At 34.3% G+C, this 19,131-nt stretch overlaps 1 protein-coding gene across 3 annotated transcripts in view; it reads left to right on the top strand.

Moving 5' to 3' along the window:
• The window catches only part of ND-ACP (NADH dehydrogenase (ubiquinone) acyl carrier protein), a 29,743-nt gene extending 11,930 nt beyond the window's left edge, over positions 1-17,813 (top strand). For all 3 annotated transcript variants that reach the window (XM_089595603.1, XM_089595602.1, XM_014355119.2), the window contains exon 3: positions 17,500-17,813. In XM_089595603.1, the coding sequence (XP_089451729.1) occupies positions 17,500-17,679 (180 nt within the window). In that variant the 3' untranslated portion in view covers positions 17,680-17,813. The remainder of the gene's footprint in view (positions 1-17,499) is intronic.
• The last annotated feature ends 1,318 nt before the right edge of the window (positions 17,814-19,131 follow it).

The following is a 19,131-nucleotide window of genomic DNA, read 5'->3' as shown; positions in this document are numbered from 1 at the left end:
AAAGAATTCATGAAGTTTTCCTTTTTTGTCGTCTTCAACATGAGCTCAAATATAAGTCGTTTAAGATTTACATCAACGATAAAACACCACTTGGTTTTTCTTGAGCAAAATTTTTTTATTTATATACTTGTCAATATTTCGTCTCATCATGGAGACCTTTTCAAGAATGTAAACACATTGACTTATACGTTAGCTTATTGTACATAAAATATAAAATACAATAAGGGTAAAGATACAATACGTGTACTACCTCTCACTTTTTTACGCAAAAACCTCGCGCACTATAGACCAATAGTTTTATTTTATACACAAAACATCTTATAAGTATAAAGTGGAAGTTCCGAGAAAGTTACTCTTTCCCATCAAATGTAAGTTGTCAATAATTTTGTAGATAAATGCCTATTGCGATTGATATTGCGATGATAATGTTTTGAAAAACTGATATGTTATTTTTGACAACTTCATTGATATTCGTGCAAAGTTTTAACAAAATCGCTTTTGGAGGTATGAAGACATTTGCACAAATGTAAACAAATTCGTTTCCTGCTTGTATACTACATAACTGTAGGAGACAAAGACACACGGAGTACACTGACTGAATAGTTCGTGTGTGGCGGTTTGCTCTTGTGCAAAAGCTACGATAAAGGTGCTTGGGGACGTTAAGTGTTCTATATGGGTAATATTATTAATTTACCTGAATTAGTTTGTTGATGTCGTCACGTTTAATGGAAATAAAGATAATCTTACAGGATATAAAAATAAACATCTATTTTAACACTTATATTCGTGTGGTAAAGAAAAATATTTTTTTGGTTTATTATGAGGATGTACAGATATTTTATAATGCGGTACATGTATACTAGGAGTCAATTGTCTTTTATTTTTTGTTGGCTCACAACTATTATTTAGTTGATCATAACTTGAATCGTCATGTAGAATAATTCTTAACTCAGAATCTATACTGTTGTATGGTAAACATCTACAAGTAATTGATGATAATAAACACTGGTAACATTATACTGTTATGCAAAAAAAAAAACGCTTTACTACAATATGTAATAAAATTTTGACGCTAGCATGTCTGTGCGTATGTACATTAAGCGTTCAGATACGCTATGGGCTATTTGTATGCGGCATACACAGTATTAAATACACGCTTTGTCACAAACGCGTAGACATGCATTCATATAACTATATACATTCTTCCGGAATAAAATTAGTAATAAGCAGCATACAAATTACTTAAAAAAAGTATCCTTAATGCACCAGCGAAGTATCAGAAATACATTGGAGTAGTATCGATGTATAATGTCTCGGCAGTGATGTAGGGCTGCCGATAAAAATCTAAACAGCACAAAAAAGTAAACACTTACATTTCTAAAAAAATGTGTCTATCTTATCGAATCATAAGCATACAAATTATACAAGCATTGCTCAGGCGAATAAAAAAACCACTGTGGTTATTATAATTTAAAACGTTAAATGGCTTTCATGTCGAGACGAAATAAAAAAGATATAACCTGAAATACTACTATTGCGAATGAAATTGGTTTTATTTCTAATTATGCAAAAAAAATTTGTAAGCATCAAACGTTCAAGCACGTGTATCATGCTATTACACTATTGGCAAGATGTGTCGTTCATCCCGCCTATTCCGATACTGATGCACTCCACTCTCCTAGGACTCGTATTTTGGAGCAGCTGTATCCACCACTTGTTCACCCCACTGACTTCGACTCGGAGTCCAAGACATATATTTATTTAGTATGAGCGCTAGCTCGAGAGCAATCCGCCACGCACAACCATTTAGGCCAGAGGAATTAGACGAAAGGCACCCAGTTTTGAACTTAATTACGAACAGATATTGGCACAGACGAACGTGTTCGTTAATGGTTCAGGAACATCGTCCTGAATTTGATCCCATTTTGGAAGTGTCTCACTATGGAAAAATGACGTTATTGTATGCAAAAATCGAAGAAAACAGAGTTTTTTGTAATTTACTCCTATGATATGTTGAGCGCAAGTATCGGACCACATTCAGTGTGTAGGTTATAGAAATCCGGTTAATTTATCGCCGGTTGAATAAATTTCATCAACTGTTTATTAAAATAATTGCAATTTAGTGTCGAAATTTTCAAAAATTAAATTTATTTTTCATTTCAATAGAAAAGCTCTTACGTGCTTGAAACTTTAAGAGAATATGCCTTTTATGATCCTCCATACGCCATAAAATTTTCATTAAAAAATATTCATTTTTTGACGAGGAATTGCTTTTGTTTATTAATATTGCGTACAATGTTTAATGCAATTAGAGCCTTTTTCCGTCGACAAAAACAATTTTTCCGGGGCTAATTGTTTTCATTGAGACCTAAATTTTACTATGCTGCTTTGGGCATTGTAATTTTTAACTATTAAAACCTCTAAAATGGCCCTCGAAAAATGGTCCATTTTCGGAGTGACGTTATTTGTTAATATCTCGAGGCCAACAACTTCGATCGTCATGAAATCTCAACAATGAGTAGCTCTTATTTTTCTCCAAATTTTAAAACCAAAAAAACGGTGTACGAGCTGCAGAAGGCGAGATACATTTTTTTTTTTTTAATTAATTCACCATTTGTTCATTTATAAACATTAACGCTTCAAATTTTTTATGAAGCTAGTTCTATACTTATATTTTATTATCCAAACCTCAGCTGCGTTCAAACTGCTCTCAAAAAAGTGCAACGACACTTTTAAAATGACATTCATTTTGGCCGACGGCAGATTACGTTGTGACGTCATCAGAGCCAAGCTCAAATTCAAAATCGGCCGACGTGCTTCAAATTCAATGAGTAAAAAAAATATGTTGTATCTTCGTCATTTCTTTACCGATTTTCACGTTTTTTTTTTTAATCTAGGATAGCGCGCGATTTTAATAACAACTGGCTAGGGTATTTTCAATAATTGTTTACTCAAATTGTTATAAATAAATTATTAATAAATTGTTCAAAATTTTTTTAAAATTGTCAGTATTTTCTGTGTGAAATGATAAATTTGTTAAAAAATTTATTTATAACAATTTGAGTAAACAATTATTGGAAATACCCTAGCTAGTTGTTATCAAAATTGCGTGCTATCCTAGATTTAAAAAAAAACGTGAAAATCGGTAAAGAAACGACGAAGATACAACATATTTTTTTCACTCATTGAATTTGAAGCACGTCGGCCGATTTTGAATTTGAGCTTGGCTCTGATGACGTCACAACGTAATCTGCCGTCGGCCAAAATGAATGTCATTTTAAAAGTGTCGTTGCACTTTTTTGAGAGCAGTTTGAACGCAGCTGAGGTTTGGATAATAAAATATAAGGATAGAACTAGCTTCATATAAAATTTGAAGCGTTAATGTTTATAAATAAACAAATGATGAATTAATTAAAAAAAAAAAATATCTCGGCTTCTGCAGCTTGTACACCGTTCTTTTTGGTTTTAAAATTTGGAGAAAAATAAGAGCTACTCATTGTTGAGATTTTATGACGATCGAAGTTGTTGGCCTTGAGATATTAACAAAAAACGTCACTCCGAAAATGGACCATTTTTCGAGGGCCATTTTAGAGATTTTAATAGTTAAAAATTACAACGCCCAAAGCAGCATCGTTAAATTTAGGTCTCAACGAAAAAAATTAGCCCCGGAAAAATTGTTTTTGTCGACGGAAAAAGGCTCTAATTGCATTAAACATTGTACGCAATATTAATAAACAAAAGCAATTCCTCATCAAAAAATGAGTATTTTTTGATGAAAGTTTTATGGCGTATAGAGAATCATAAAAGGCATATTCTCTAAAAGTTTCAAGCACGTAAGAGCTTTGCTATTGAAATGAAAAATAAATTTAATTTTTGAAAATTTCGACACTAAATTGCAATTATTTTGATAAACAATTGATGAAATTTTATTCAACCGGCGATAAATTAACCGGATTTCTATAACCTACACACTGAATGTGGTCCGATACTTGCGCTTAACATATCATAGGAGTAAATTACAAAAAACTCTGTTTTCTTCGATTTTTGCATACAATAACGTCATTTTTCCATAGTGAGACACTTCCAAAATGGGATTAAATTCAGGACGATGTTCCTGAACCATTAACGAACACGTTCGTCTGTGCCAATATCTGTGCGTAATTAAGTCCACGTGTTTTCTAATTCCTCTGGCCTGATTCCAGTACGCAAACCACGCGTGGCATCTCTCTTTTCAAAGGATCGTAGCCAGTGTGGGACGAAAAATAACGATTGCAAGTATTTTTTAATATATGCTCACTTAGTAGTGACAAGTAAGGTGTCCAAGGTTCAGAGCTTCACGTGTTTTACTTTTAAGTGGGGAATTAAAAAAAAAAAAAAACCCTTAACTTTGATCCTGATGATCTCAGCCGTACATTTTTTTTTTGAAATTCGTATGAAAATCCAAACAATAAATGCAATTGGTTAAATAAATATACTTATCATAATGTGGAAAGGAAATGCGAAAAAAATGCACTTTTTTTGATGGTCGATTTTGGGGTTAAAAATTAAGAAAGTTCACTTGCTGTTAAAACACCAAAGTAGAACAAGTTTAAACTTGAAAAAATTGAGCTCTGAAAAACCATTCTTGCATAAACTCTCGACCAATAGAAACGTTATAACGGTTTTTTTTTTTTTTTTTTTTTTTCTTTCTCCATAAAAATGCAGTGTTTTAAAAAAATTTCAGTATATTGGCAAAAAAAATTTCAAGTTAGTGAACCTATTTTGCGTACTTTTACTAAGTTAACTTTAAAAACAAGAAAAAAAAAAAATCGCTCCATGGTTACAAAACGGTTATTTTCGCACTTTTCTTCGAGTTTCCTCGACACCTGTGTATTAAAATGGTACCTACCAAGCGTCAATCAATAGATTTTTTCAAGATCCACAACTATCTTGTTTAATTTTTTTGTATTCGATGCAAACTGTTTTTTTTTATCTAAAAAAAACCATTTTTTCAACTTGGAAATTTGATTTTTTTATTTGAATCGCCGTAAACAAAAAACGTTACGTTTTTTGGTTTGTTTTCTTCTACATCAACTTATCTTTTGTTTGCTGATAACAATATTGTCAAATTCAGTATTGGGCCTCCGTAGATTTTTTTTTCAGAGTCCTGACCTTAACGCAATTTTTTTGCATCCAAATATAATAATAAAAAACCATATTTTTCAAATTAAAACAAGTTAAAGTGTACTGTCACCTTATGGTCGAATAAAATGGTTTTGAAATCAGTTTTATCACATAAAAAATATTCGAAAAAATTGATAAACTTCAATTTTCATATGTAAAATAAAAAATTAAGTATATTGGCTTCATGTTCATAAAAAATTATAACAAAAATTGTCAGCATAGCCGTGTCCACTGCGCGAGACTGCTTTTCTACTATTATGTGCTAGGGTACAGGAAATTAGGTAAATGGAAAAAACACACTGTCTGTTATATTTGTAAAGTTAAACTGAATTTATTGTTGTACAGCCTTGCTGTCCTCTACATACAAAAACCCTTGCCATCGTTTATATCTGTCGTCTGTACAGGCTGGTAGCTTGTATTCAACTGACTTGTAGACCGATGCGCAGCATCGGTCATATACTTAAGTACTAATATAATTATATAGATAGCGCTCTGTGTAAACTTTACATACAACACTCCCTTCAGTTTCTCAGAACGCCAATCTCAAATTGTTTATGACTGATTGTCTTGCAAAGTAAACTGACGGTCTTCCTCTCGCTGTCTTCTGGAGCTCCCTTTACTGATTGTTGCCTAAAACAGATTTAAACAATAATGGTTAGTTTTGAAAAATAGACTTTGATTTACTGTCGTATAATGTTGTCAGTCATTTAGCAGTTTGGCAGTCAATTTCTCATGCAATTCAATTGGTAAAGCTTTGTTAAAAATGTCGGCAATCTGTTCTTTGGAGGCGATCCATTTGATTTAAATAAACCCGTATTTAGCGCACTCCTTCACACAATGTTCTCGTACAGACGTTTGAGTTTTGTTCCACCAAAAGACTTAGCGCTTGCTTCGGCCGCTTTATTGTCACACCATACAGTCATTGGATAAAGTGTAGTGTTTAACACTGCTGTCAAAGTGTTTCTTAGAGCCATTAGTTCTTGACATGCTTCGCTCATTGCAATGTATTCAGCCTGGCAAGTCAACAACGAGACATACGTTTGTTTGTGTGTTCTCCAAGACACCGAGTCGCCAAACAGTTTTATAACGTATCCGCTTGTCGTGTGTGAATCTTTGCAGTCCGCGAAGCTTGCGTCAGAATAAGCAGTCATGATTTCTGTGTTTCCTTTAAAAGTCAGTACTTTCCTTTTTTCCTTTTAGTACCATTGAGGTAACGGAAAACTCTCTTAACCATTTGTCTGTCTTCTTCAGTAGGATTAATCTGATGTCTACTTAATACATTCACTGCATAGGAGATATCGGGTCGAATAGTGTTTGCCAGATACAGCAAACTACCAACCGCTTCCCGATATGGAAAAACTTCCAGTTTGTCCGTTTTTCGGTCTTATTCGTTCCCAGATTCTTCTCTTTCTCTTCGCTGTAAGTTTACGACTTGTCTCGTCACCATAGGTATTTTGCACTGTCGTGTATTATCCAAGCCAAATCTCTGCAGTATTTTATTTGTCTAGGTTTCCCGTGTTAATCGAATAGTTCGATTCGCTCTGTCTCTGTCAATTTGTATTCCCAGGAAGTTATTCGCTTCCCCCAGGTCGGTCATTTCGAATTCAGCTTTAAGCTTATCACATACTTCCGTAAGTTTTCTAACGTCGTTGCTGGGCATTAACATATCGTCCACATACAGGATCAAAATCAAGAATTTGTCTTCACATTTCCATATGAATAGGCAAGGCTTACTAGGATCTTCCATTAGTCGTATTTCTGTAGCTGTCTCGAAAAACCTTTCATATCAACGTTTAAGACTGATTATGAGTCCATACAGGAATTTTTTTAATCTGGAAACTTTGGTCTCTCTTAGTTTTTGCGCACAAGGGATGCCGTCTGGTATTTCCATATAAATCTCGTCATTCCTTGTACCATTCAGAAACGCAGTCTTCACATCAAGCTATCGTGTTTCCAGATCATATTTGTTAATAACCGCCAACAAGGCTCGGATAACAGCCAGTCGAGAGACTAGGGCGTAGGTTTCCAACAAATCATACTGATTTCTGTCTTTAAATCCACGGATGACTAACCTGGCCTTGTATATTATGTTTCCGAAGTTGTCTTCTTTTCTTTTTAGAACCCATCGAGAATCAATTACATTTGGTTTTCTGCCTTTGCCATCAGTCATTGATTTCTTCACAATCTTCCAGACGTTGTTGTCGTTCATTGCCTTCAACTCTTCATCTATTGCTTTCAACCATTCTGTGCGACTTTTACTCCTCAGGGCTTCTTGGTATTTGGTTGGATCTTTGTGGATTTCTGCCAATAACGCATCGTACACTTCATCCTGATTTTGATTTACAGAGCAATCTTCTTCGTCCAAGTTTTCTTGCCCAAAGCTGATTTGGTTGTTTGGGTCATGGGCTATCTGCAATCCTTTAAAGCTAGTGTCATGTATCGGCTTCTGTCGTTTTGCTGGTGCAGTATCTTCAGTCTTCCCTGTATCAGATTTCTTCGGCGGTCGTCCACTCTTTCGTTAAACGGTCTCTCCCTTCGTTTTTGTACTCTCTTCCATTTCTTCGTCAAAGTTCAGGAGCCAGCTGTCATTATTAATTTCTTTTGTGACCAATTCCCAATTCAATATATCGTTCTTTAGATATCTGTCCTTGTACACCAGTCGTTCATTGAATCTCACGTCTTTACTCTCATAAAATTTTCCGTCTTCTGGTTTCATCAGGACAAACCCTGTGGCAGTGTACCCAACTAAAACAATTCGCTGAGCTAACGAGCCGAATTTCGGACCGGTATTCCTTTGTATTTTCATATAGCCCAGGCATCCAAACCGTTTCAACTGCTCGATTTTGAGATTTTTATGAGGTGCAAATTTCGCCAACGAGATGTCCATTTCATTTGATCTGTGAGGCGTCCGGTTGTATGCGGAGACTGCCGCGCTTAAGGCCAAGTCCCACATGTTCTCTGGGAGACCGGAGTCAAACATGTAGACTCTCGTTTTCTTTGCAATTGTTTGGTTGAAACGTTCAGCTGTTCCATTATGCTCTGGTGTATCCGGGCTAGCCAGCTGCAGTTTGGCCCCCAGTCTTTGTACCACTTCTCGGGTGTATCCTCCGGTGAACTGTGTGCTTTGGTCAGACATGAGGTAGCAAAATTTGGCGTCATACCCTAAGATGTTTCTGGAACTTTAAACAAAATTCTCCAAGCAAATTCCTGTATCACTTTTAGCTTTCATTGGATATGCCATGGCCATCCTGGAGTAGTCGTCCACAAACACCGACACATACCTGTAGCGTTTGGGATGTGAAATCGGACTTATTGGACCCATGGTGTCTGAATGAATGATCTGGAGGGGAGCTGTAGCTCTCACTCTTACTGTCTTAGCGGGAAGTTTGCTGAATTTTGCCATCGAGCACACGTCACAACTGGATATACCGTCATCAAACGTGACTTTCTTTAAATCCTTGTTATCAGAAAATTTTTCTGAAAAGCTTTAAGGTAGGCGAGAGAAGCATGCCCTAACCTAACATGCCACAAGACCGCTTCGTTTATGGGGTTTGTTTTTTCGAGGGTTTTATAACTGTCATTGATGGATGTATTTTCCACACTTATTTTATCTGGATTCAAAAGCTTACGGTCTTTGATTGAGTTTTCGAAGCAAGAGTCTATGGGGTGTGGCATTGATAAATTTTCAGTCGGTTCCCCTTGCTCGACATTTTTACTACAGTTTCTGTCTTGGTTGCTGTCTTTTATTATCACTCGGCTTCGTGTATTGTACCAAGGTTCGCCCGAGTCATTCGTCACCAGGTATGCTAGCCTTCTGTCAGTCTTATTTTTATCTTTGTTATGAATGTTCAGTTCAACAAGCCAGTATGGCTGTTGGTAAACTCCTGTGACAAATGACTCGTTCGAAGTCGGATCGAATATATCGATTTTATTATTGTCAAGGTATATGGCTACGCCTAAGTCTACAAATTTTCTCAAAGAGAGTAAATTCTCCGACAAAGATTCGGAGCAGATCATATTATTCAGTGTTAAGTCGTTATTATTGTTTCTGCCAACAACCGTACCTTCTCCCTCCGTTTTCAAGTCTACCAAAGGATTACTATTCGCACATTTAACTTTGCCTGTCTTACTGTAATTTAAGCTCTTAAATACCAGTCTGGAGTTGACTAAGTGATCGGTTGCTCCTGAGTTGGCTATGAATTTAATTAGGTTGTAATTATCAGTCTTTGTGTCACTGACAGCCCTTGAAAACAGGGAGGAAGTTACGTTGCTTTGCCTAAGTACAGTCTTACCTTTCTTTTCGTTTGCGTTTGCACCTTGTCCTTTGGCTTTACTTTCATTCTTATGACCTTTGTCATTGTCTCTTTTCTGTCTTTTATTTTGGGTATTTTGTTCACTTGAAAGATTTTAAGCGGTCATAGGTCATTCTCTTTCCTTGCGCATCTTCGATCATGGCGTCAAGGGTTTCAATCTGTGATACGTTGTTAACGACAGCATTATAGAATGCGTCACGTATCTCTTCTTCGGATAAGGATTGTTTCCCTTGTAAATTTTTGTAGCTTCTGAGGAGCTCTTCAAATTTATCAACGAAGTCCGACCCTGTCATTTTATTGGGGAAATACCGAATGGTGTACAGTTTTCGTCTGATCTCGTTCGACGACAAGTTAGTCTCATTCCTTTTAATTTCTTTCAGTTTATTCAACAGTTCTTTGGGGTTTGAATAATGAGCAGTCTTTAAGTGATAGAAATCATCAATGTGATTAATTATTATATGTCGTACTCTTTCTTTGTGATCATCTAATTCTTTAGGTGACAAAAAGGTGGGAAATTTAACAGTGTCATGTAATACATGCAGTAGTCTTTTAATTTTTAACTCTGAAAATAATTCATCGAGAAATAATTCTATCTTCGTTTAAGGGGTTAATTTGTAATCGTAACGAGAAGGTGAGTCCTTGTTCAACACTTCGAGTTGTAACCTTTCACTCCGATCAAGATCAGTCGTTCTGTCATGCAATGTAGGGTTAAAAACTTTTTCCGAAAGATGATCAATTCTATGCTCGTGGTTTTGTTTCGACGAGAATAGAGCCGTTGAGTTTAAAGCATCTGATTGACCTACCTCTTGTGCTGTCATGAAGTTTTCCAGTCGTTCGGTCAGTCTGGAGATAGCCGACACTGCCTCTTCTACAGCCCTCAGCCGATCTGCTGTCTCTGTCGTGGTCCTCAGTGTACTTTGATGCTCCGTCTTGTGTCGTTCCTCCAGCCAACCTATTTGGCATTGCAGGGTCGCCCTTTTCTCTGCAGCCGTTCTCCTTATAACTAGAAATTTATTTATATCAGTCGTCTGTCTTGAGTAGTTATTAATGACTTGTGTTTGAGTGACAAGTCTGTCCTTTTCCCTGTCGTATTTAAAAGCAACCTTTTCGTCTTTTACAATCTTCAACTGTCTTAGAAAATCTGATTTCGCTGATTTCTCTTTTGGTGTTCTGTCGTTGTATTTACCGAAATGCATTTCGTCGTCAAACTCATCGTCTGTCTTTTTATCAGTCAGAAAATCAGTTTTTTTCAATTCCGTCGTTTTAAATGTTGCTCTCTTTCAATACCCGGGCGAGAATTCAAGTGCGTCCATGCCTTTTAGAGTTCTCAGACTTTCAGTGTTATTCGCAGACAGAAATATAACACCGCCAGAATTTTTAATCGCACATGATATTTTGTCAAACTCTGATGGCTCAAAGTTACTCTTTGAGATGGCTGCGATCGACTCTTTCTTATTTGCATATATAATCAATCCGTCGTCTATTCTCACGGATAAGTCCCTCACAAGATCTTCTCCACAAATGTCCGCCCCCAGTTAAAAGAGTCGCATACATGCGTCGATTACTTCCTCATCTACAATAAAACCGTGGTTACATGTGTATCCCCGTCTTTGTGCACACAATTCATGTAACAATTACGCGCGTAACCAGTCGCCAGGCTAGGCCGCTCTCCCCCCCCCTCCTGACACGCACAGGGAAACGTAGAACACATACGTCCTAGCGCGCCGGGATAAAGTTAAGGAGAGATAAGATGGCGTCTTGGCTGCCCATGCGTGCACGCACACATGCGGACACAGCACATACGTGCGCACTCCGGGACTGTAGAGAGTGGAAGCGGGCCGATCGCCATGATTGCGCCGCGGTGATGGCGTCCCGGCACGTGGATGAGGCCAGGAGCCCCCGTCACCAAACCAGCGCGCAGTGGACCTTTTTCGAATTTTTTTTTCAAAATCTAATATCTCATGAACGAAATAAGATATTGACACGATTCAAAATGGAAATTGAAGCTTTTAGGCATAGGAAAAAAAGAAAAATATTAAGAAGTTATGAGAACTACATGTTACAGTGTACCGTCTATTTAAAGTTGGTGCTCTGATGGAAAAGTCCTAATATTATGATACTAATTAGCTTCTAAGAATAGCAGACGATACATACAAACATACAAAGCGTATATTTTTTTGTATTTTTTGCTGCCCTATCTTAATTTCACCCTTACAGCGATATATAAATCAAACATAACCTCAAAATTTTAATTTTACTTCAAAAAATCGATTTCTTAGTATTAAAACTTGTGTTTATTGTGTTCATACTAATTGTATAATAAAAAAAAGTACTGTTCAAGACTTTCAATATAGTAATCTAGTGCATACATTAGAAATGACTTCTAATTAAGCTGTCTTGAAAAAATGAGACCTCGACAGAACCTCAAAATTCTAATTTTACTTCGAAATATCGATTTTTTAGTATTAAAACTTGTGTTCATCTTTAGTATCATAGAAAAAAGTACTGTTCAAGACTCTTACTGTAGTAATCTAGTGCATACATTAAAAATGACTTCAAATTACGCTGTCTTGGAAAAATAAGACTTCGACATAACCCAAAAAAAACAAAATAAAAAAAAAAAAACTCGACTTTTAGTTTTAATTCTTACCTATAGTGTCACTTCGATGTGACAAAATTGCTATTTACAAATACAATGCATAGAATACTGTACAATGATAGTATAAGCTTATTATTAACAATATTTAAAAAACAATTTAAAAAAATATATAAGCCCTTGAAGCCTATTTTTCAAAAATTCGACTATTTCTTTATTATGATTTTTTTTGCTTGGAATTCTCTGGGGACGCCAATGTTTTTTTAGATTTCTATATTAAAAGATCTATTGTGCAGAATTTTTTTTTCGTCTCCATTCTATGTTTTAGGAGCCAATTATTGTAGAGAAAGTTCTTATCTCATAATATTACGCCATGTTATTTGATTTTTTTTTTTCAATTGTGTATCTGGTAACCTATATTTTTTAAAATATGAAAAAAGGTGATTTTTTGACACTTTTTATCAATATTACTAGTCTTTATTATTTTTTTTTTTTCTTAAAGTCGCTCTCTCCTTCTTTACATACAATAATATGAAACTAACCAATTAAATACACAATTTTACTGAAATGCTGCAAATGTCCTCAATCACTTGTACATTATGCATATAGTAAAAATTTTCTCAACTGTCCATTTCTTAACAAGTGACTATCTTTTAGCACCATATGTGATGACACGAATAATATCAGCAATACGGATGAAAGTAATATAGATACAAGTGATGCAGAAGATTCAAGTGAGATGTCTGATTGATTGTACTATTTTCTAAAAGTAGAGCATAATATCTTCTTCTCAATTTTTATTATTATTTAAAAAATTGTATTTCATTAATTTTCTACTCACTGATAGGTATAAAAAATAAAGAAAAATGTTTTTTTCACTTAAAAATGCACTCTCGTTGTTGTCACAATTTTAAATAACTCAAACAACTCGATTTATATTAACTTAAAAAATACTGATCACAAGTGTCAATACCGAAAAACAAATTTTCTTGATAAACATACAATTTTTAAGGTTATATTAGAAATGGATATTATTAACGCAACTGGTGTTATGGTAATCACAAAGTTTAAGTAACATTCTATTTATTCTATTTATATACAGCATTTTTTTCCTCTGAGGGGATAGTAATAATATGCAGCAACACTGTACAATAGATTGTTTCAACTTCAGTTGTATTCTTATGATTGAATCGGGTTTTTATATTGTCACGATCAAAATTGTTTGTAAAAATTTGGATTGCAAAGGATTTCATAGAATCCGCACAAAACGGCACATTTTATTCCTTAGTTATAGTTTTAAAACTACAAAACAAATTATTTTCAATTAAACTTATCTTTTCAAGATTACATTTGGGTACTACGTTTCTTGAACATCCTCATTTAAAGTTTGTAACAATCATTGTACAGTATTCTATCCTGCTCACCTCCTCTCCCGTGTTAAGTCCTAACCCGGAAGATCCCGGACGACAGAGGCCACATGCAACCACATAAACACATCCGCTGCCACTCGCAGTTACAGAGGGAAAAATGACTTACTGTTCACCTGGCACGCCACGTCTCTCATTGGCCTTTCCTCTCTCTCGGTTGACCGTCGTTCCTGCTCTTGCTCCTCCTGGCCCTCGTCGTCCGCAGCTTCCGTCGCTGGTGGCACCACCCCACCGTCGTCTGTCGGGCCGTCGACCACAACCTCGGCCTCGGACTCGAGATTCTCGCTTTGCTCACTTGCACTCATGTTCAGCAAAGAAAGAAAAAGAAAAGATCTGACTATAACAAATAAAAGCCTTTCACTTCAGGGCTCACACAAAGAAGACGGAAGCACGAGATCCCCGGCACAAAACTACTCGCGAAGGAGAAAAGAAGACAGTCCCGCGCAGTGAAAGCGCGCTGGGCCCATAACCTGTCAGTATAGCCGTGTCCACTGCGCGAGACTGCTTCTTCACTATTATGTGCTAGGGTACAGGAAATTAGGTAAAAGGAAAAAACACACTGTCCGTTATATTTATAATGTTTAACTGAATTTATTGTTGTACAGCCTTGCTGTCCTCTACATTCAAAAACCCTTACCGTCGTTTATATCTGTCGTCTGTACAGGCTGGTAGCTTGTATTCAACTGACTTTTAGTCATATACTTAAGTACTACTATAATTATATAGATGGCGCTCTGTGTGAACTTTACATACAACAAAAATTTTAACAAATTTTTTCAGAACTGATGATTTAAAAAAGGGGCAATTAAAATGGTTTTCATGGGATATTTAGAGTGGTTTCGTAAAGTTAGTTTTGTTTGCTCTAACCTCAAAAAAAATTAATGTACCCGTGATAAAACAGAGCTTGTTTTTTACTTATAAACATTGCATTTGTATTATTCACTTATTCACTTATTCACTTACAATTTGTAATTCAGTAATTGAAGAAGTAATGCTATTTTGTACGTCAGACAGTTTGAACAATAAAAAAAAAAATTAACCATTACATCGCTCTGAATGCCCGATGCAAAGCGCTCTGATTGCCCCACTTTTTCCAACCTGGCAGTCACTACGGTTTCAAATTTTTTAAAATCTTTTTAAATGCAGTTAAAAGAATAAAATATTTTATTTGTTCGTAAATTATTTACGTATAAGTTACATTTATTTTAGTATCATAATAAAAACATCTTTCAATTAATGGTGTTTAAAAGGTGAGGCTGTGAAACAGCGCTCCGAATGCCCCACCTTATCCTACCTTGAGTTCCAAAGTACGTGGTGATTTAGTTTCGCCACTAGAGGGACATTTTACATGCTTGTTTTCTCTTAGTCTATAAGCGTGTAATCGCTGCCGTTTTCCTGGAGTGTTGTGGTATAGTAATCTTCAAAAGTGAGATTCAGTTAAATATTTTGGTCAAACATTATCATTGATACATCATTGAAAATCATCCCTGTGTATTATAAAAATGAATGAAGTACGGGAAAATCTTAAAAAACAAGTACTATACAATTAAATTTATGTACAACGCTTTCTTTTGGCTTGCACAATACAGGTATGTTATCAAACTTCAAATCATAGTATTTTTCCAATAAAGTGGCTCGGTCTTTCCAACTGTTAAAATGTCATGTTGTCTATTATTTCGAATGGTTTACTCGTTTTTTAAGTAGTTAGGTCTTAATTTTTGAAGTTATTATAAAGAACTAACATTTCGTGATGACATTTTTATAAGTACCTGTGTGTAAGCATCTAGTTTAAAGATTTAATTTTCAAAGGACTATGTGGCTAGTCTGTCTAAAATTTTTATTTATTAGAAAAGAATGTAGAAAGAAAACAAATCAAAAGAATTTTCTGACATTTATCTAAAAAATCTTTTTTTGGGTGCACGAGCGTATGTATGACTTAAAAGTATTAAAAGTTGTACGCTATAAGTTGTATGCTATAAGTCATGGGTAAAACGTTAGGAGCTAATGAGATACCATTATTTCCAAATTTGAGGTCTAAAATTGATTTTCAAGTGCGATCTTTTTAGAAAAAAAATGCACTTCATGGAAGGTTTGTGATTTATTGCACAGTAAGCAGCCTCCCGTCTCGGCTTCGGCCGAGATTCACCGAGTATAGTGCCGTAATATGTTGACACGCAATTCTAATTGAAAGAATATTTGTTTAGAACTCATGCAGTTTTGGTCGAATAACTACCTGTAAGGAAGTTTAAACAAATTTAATGATGCTAAAATGTACCTTGCGTTCCTTACATTATTAAATATTTGATGGTCCTAAGTGGCTGTTGATTTGCACTTTCTCACGTTATAATCAACGGAAAGGGCCGTTTGTTAAAACTGCGAAGATTTAAAACTGGCAAGAAATGTATGACTAAAAAAATTTTTAACTGGTGAAACTTTTTCATTAAGCATCCAGTAAATGTCCATATCTAATACATTTTTTTTTTTTTTTCATTTTTATATTGCTTTTTAGAATGTGCAAATCATTTTTTCTGTGTTAAATGGAAATTTTTAGACATTAGAATATAAGTTTTAATAAGGAATATTGTTAAATCTGAAAAGAGTACGTAGTGTTTAAAAACGACTTTTCATGATTTTCAAAGCTTAAATTTGATATTTTTCTAGATTTATATATACTTTTACACTTTAACATTTTTAAAACTATAAATAACAGTATTAATGTTTTTGTGTTGTGCCACAGTTGTGATTAAGAAAAAGTCTAGAAGGAAAATTTTTTTTTTACCAATTCAAGCAATTCTTATAATTACTATATCAATGTTTTTATAAAGCGGTCATTCATGGGTAGATGGTCATCCACTGGCAGTTTACCCCTATTTACCTAAAAAAACAATTTTTTATAGTAAAAATCTTTAAATTTGAATTCTTAGGTACTTAAGTGCAAGATTTTTTTAATTAAAGAAGAAACATTTTTCCGTGGTTAAGTTAACTTTATTTTATTGATTTTAATTTTTTTCGCAATACTTATGACTGAGTACTCATATAATAATGTTTCTTGTACTTTAAAAACGTATTTTTTAATGAAGCAGATGAAATGTCAATTGAAAGAGCTTATTTGATAGATTTTTTTTTTATGAGGTATTCTGAATTTATTCCGTACGTAAGTTAGCTTAGAGGGGATAACCAAATGGATCGAAGCGCCCATGATGGCGAAAATATTGTTAGTTCTCGGAACACTAAAGCCTAAATGCTAATCCTAAATGATAAGCCTATGAGTGATTATAACATAGTAAAATGAGTAAAATAACACGTTTTATTCTCTTTTTGTCATCTGCTGCGCAAGCGCAGAGCATGTAAGTTTAAAGTCTTGCAGGCACTTTCGTGGTTACATGAATCATCATGTATAAAATGATAATTACTGAATATATCCTTGGCAAATATGACCATATTAACTCCTTTTTTACTTATCTACAACTTTTACCAATACTGTTAGTCAAAAGTATACTTTGACTTTAAGATTTCAGCGAAATGAGTTGCACGGTTTTTGACTACTTGATATACAGAGAGATTTTTCTGAAAGCTCACCCCATTTAAAACCATCAGAGGTCGCTAGCAGCAATTTACACTGTAAATAAGTGACTTCTTTTTAAAAAATTTTAATTGATACAGTAGAATTTATCCGTTGATGTAATGATATTCTTGAAATCTTATTTAGGGTGCTAAAAGGAAATCAGGTTTATTGGAGAGAGAATATGAGGCGTACGCGAAACGTTGTTTGCGTATTTGCACGTTAAAGACAAACGAACTTTTTATTAAATTGTTTATAATTCAGTCCTTAATTAAAAGCACATGTTTTGCAAGGATTTTGAAAGTAGTTTTAGTTTAATTTTTACTTTGGTGTCCATCAGCTAGCTTGAACCATGGTTTCTGTTCACATAGATGACGCACACTTAAAATTTTTTATTTTTATTTTTTTTGTCAAAATAATTCGCCATTATTTTTATAGCTTACGCTGGACTCTCACTTCGTTAATGATTTGGGTTTGGATTCTTTAGACCATGTCGAAGTTATAATGGCTATGGAGGATGAATTTGGCTTTGAGATACCAGACATGGATGCTGAAAGACTTACAACACCAGGAGCAATAGCACGTTACGTTGCAGATAGAGAAGACATTTATGAATAATTATTTTTATGTTTTTAATCTAATTTGACTTAGTCCTGGTCAATTTGCTTAAAAAAATAATCCATGTACATGATGTCTCCATCACAATCGTTATTATGTAAAAAATCAAAATCTTTTTGCATAAATAAAAGTTTCTCCTATAAATGCAAAGAAAATTGTTCTTACAATTAGCATCACTTCTTTCTAGACGCATATCTGATACTTAAGCTATTTAAAGTTTTTATTAAAATACATCATATTTACATAAAAAATATTAATTTCACACGTATTCTGACAATTTTTTACTGTAATTAGATAAAGCTTAAAATTATTAGGCTTTACTCTTGAATATCGTGAGTGGACAATTACACAGAATTTTTTACGTTTATTATGGTCATTAATATCTATCATTTCAGCAGCTTCGATAGTAATTTAAAAAATTTCTCTAGTGCTTTTGTAACAAAAACTGAAATTTTTCAATTTTTTAAATCGCAGAATCAGTATCTTTTCTACCTACGTACTTGCCTCAAATAGAGCTTAGTACAATAAGTAGATGTTATAACTCAATCTATAAGTGTTGCCAATAATTTTTAAAAATGTCTTCTTACATATTCCAAAATTAATCTGCTGTTAGAGCAGTTGATGCTACAGCTTATGTTGGAAGTTTGAAACCTTAAAAAAGTATTTTAACTTAAAGCAATTGTGTAAATTTTTATTAGCTTTTTGATTTTGCTTCTCTAACACTCCACTTTTTAAGGTTACTATACAGATTTGAAGCAGACCGTTCTTAGTAGTTTGATTTCAAAATTAAGTATCCTATGTATGATAGTATCATAGATATCGTCGTAAAAATATCTTAAAAGCTATAGCCGAATAAGGAGGTCAAAAGTACCCTCGAACGTATCGAGAATCTGATTTGGCCAATCAAATGGTCATATAAAAATACTATGTCAACCAAATTTTCAGACCACTAAGTCACTCCGAAGAGCTCCTAACCTCAAAAATCCGATATTTGCTTTTTTTTATTTTGCAAGTGATTTTGCACTAAAAGTTATTAAAAAAATCGAAAATGTGCAGTTGTACATTAAAAAATAACTCTTATTTTTACAGAAAAATTTCAAAATCAATGGCGCTCAGAAAAAATACTTTAATATTTCCATATGCTTTAACGTTCAAATTTACAAATTGGCTGACTTTTAAAACCATGGTTTTTACGTATTTTTTTACACTTTTTCAAACCACCATTAGAAATTCAAGTTAAAAATAGATTAAATGGCTTGAACACAAGACGTCAGTATGGTACAGTCACTGCATTAAGAAGAAAAAGTAGTTGCTGAGCTGTATACGCGAGCCTATCTACGGTTATACCATATACGTATATGTATATATTTATACTTCTGTGTGTATATGCATCATGCAGTGTTATACCTGTAGTAAAACACAAATTAGTTTTATGCTAGCCTAAAAAAGTGA

This window comes from Copidosoma floridanum, unplaced genomic scaffold (assembly GCF_036245765.1).
Source record: "Copidosoma floridanum isolate Cflo_tuat_1 unplaced genomic scaffold, Cflo_Japanese_pri ptg000026l, whole genome shotgun sequence".
NCBI lineage: Eukaryota > Metazoa > Arthropoda > Insecta > Hymenoptera > Encyrtidae > Copidosoma > Copidosoma floridanum.
Note: the sequence above shows the minus strand (reverse complement) of the source record. Positions and strands in the feature narration are given on the sequence as shown.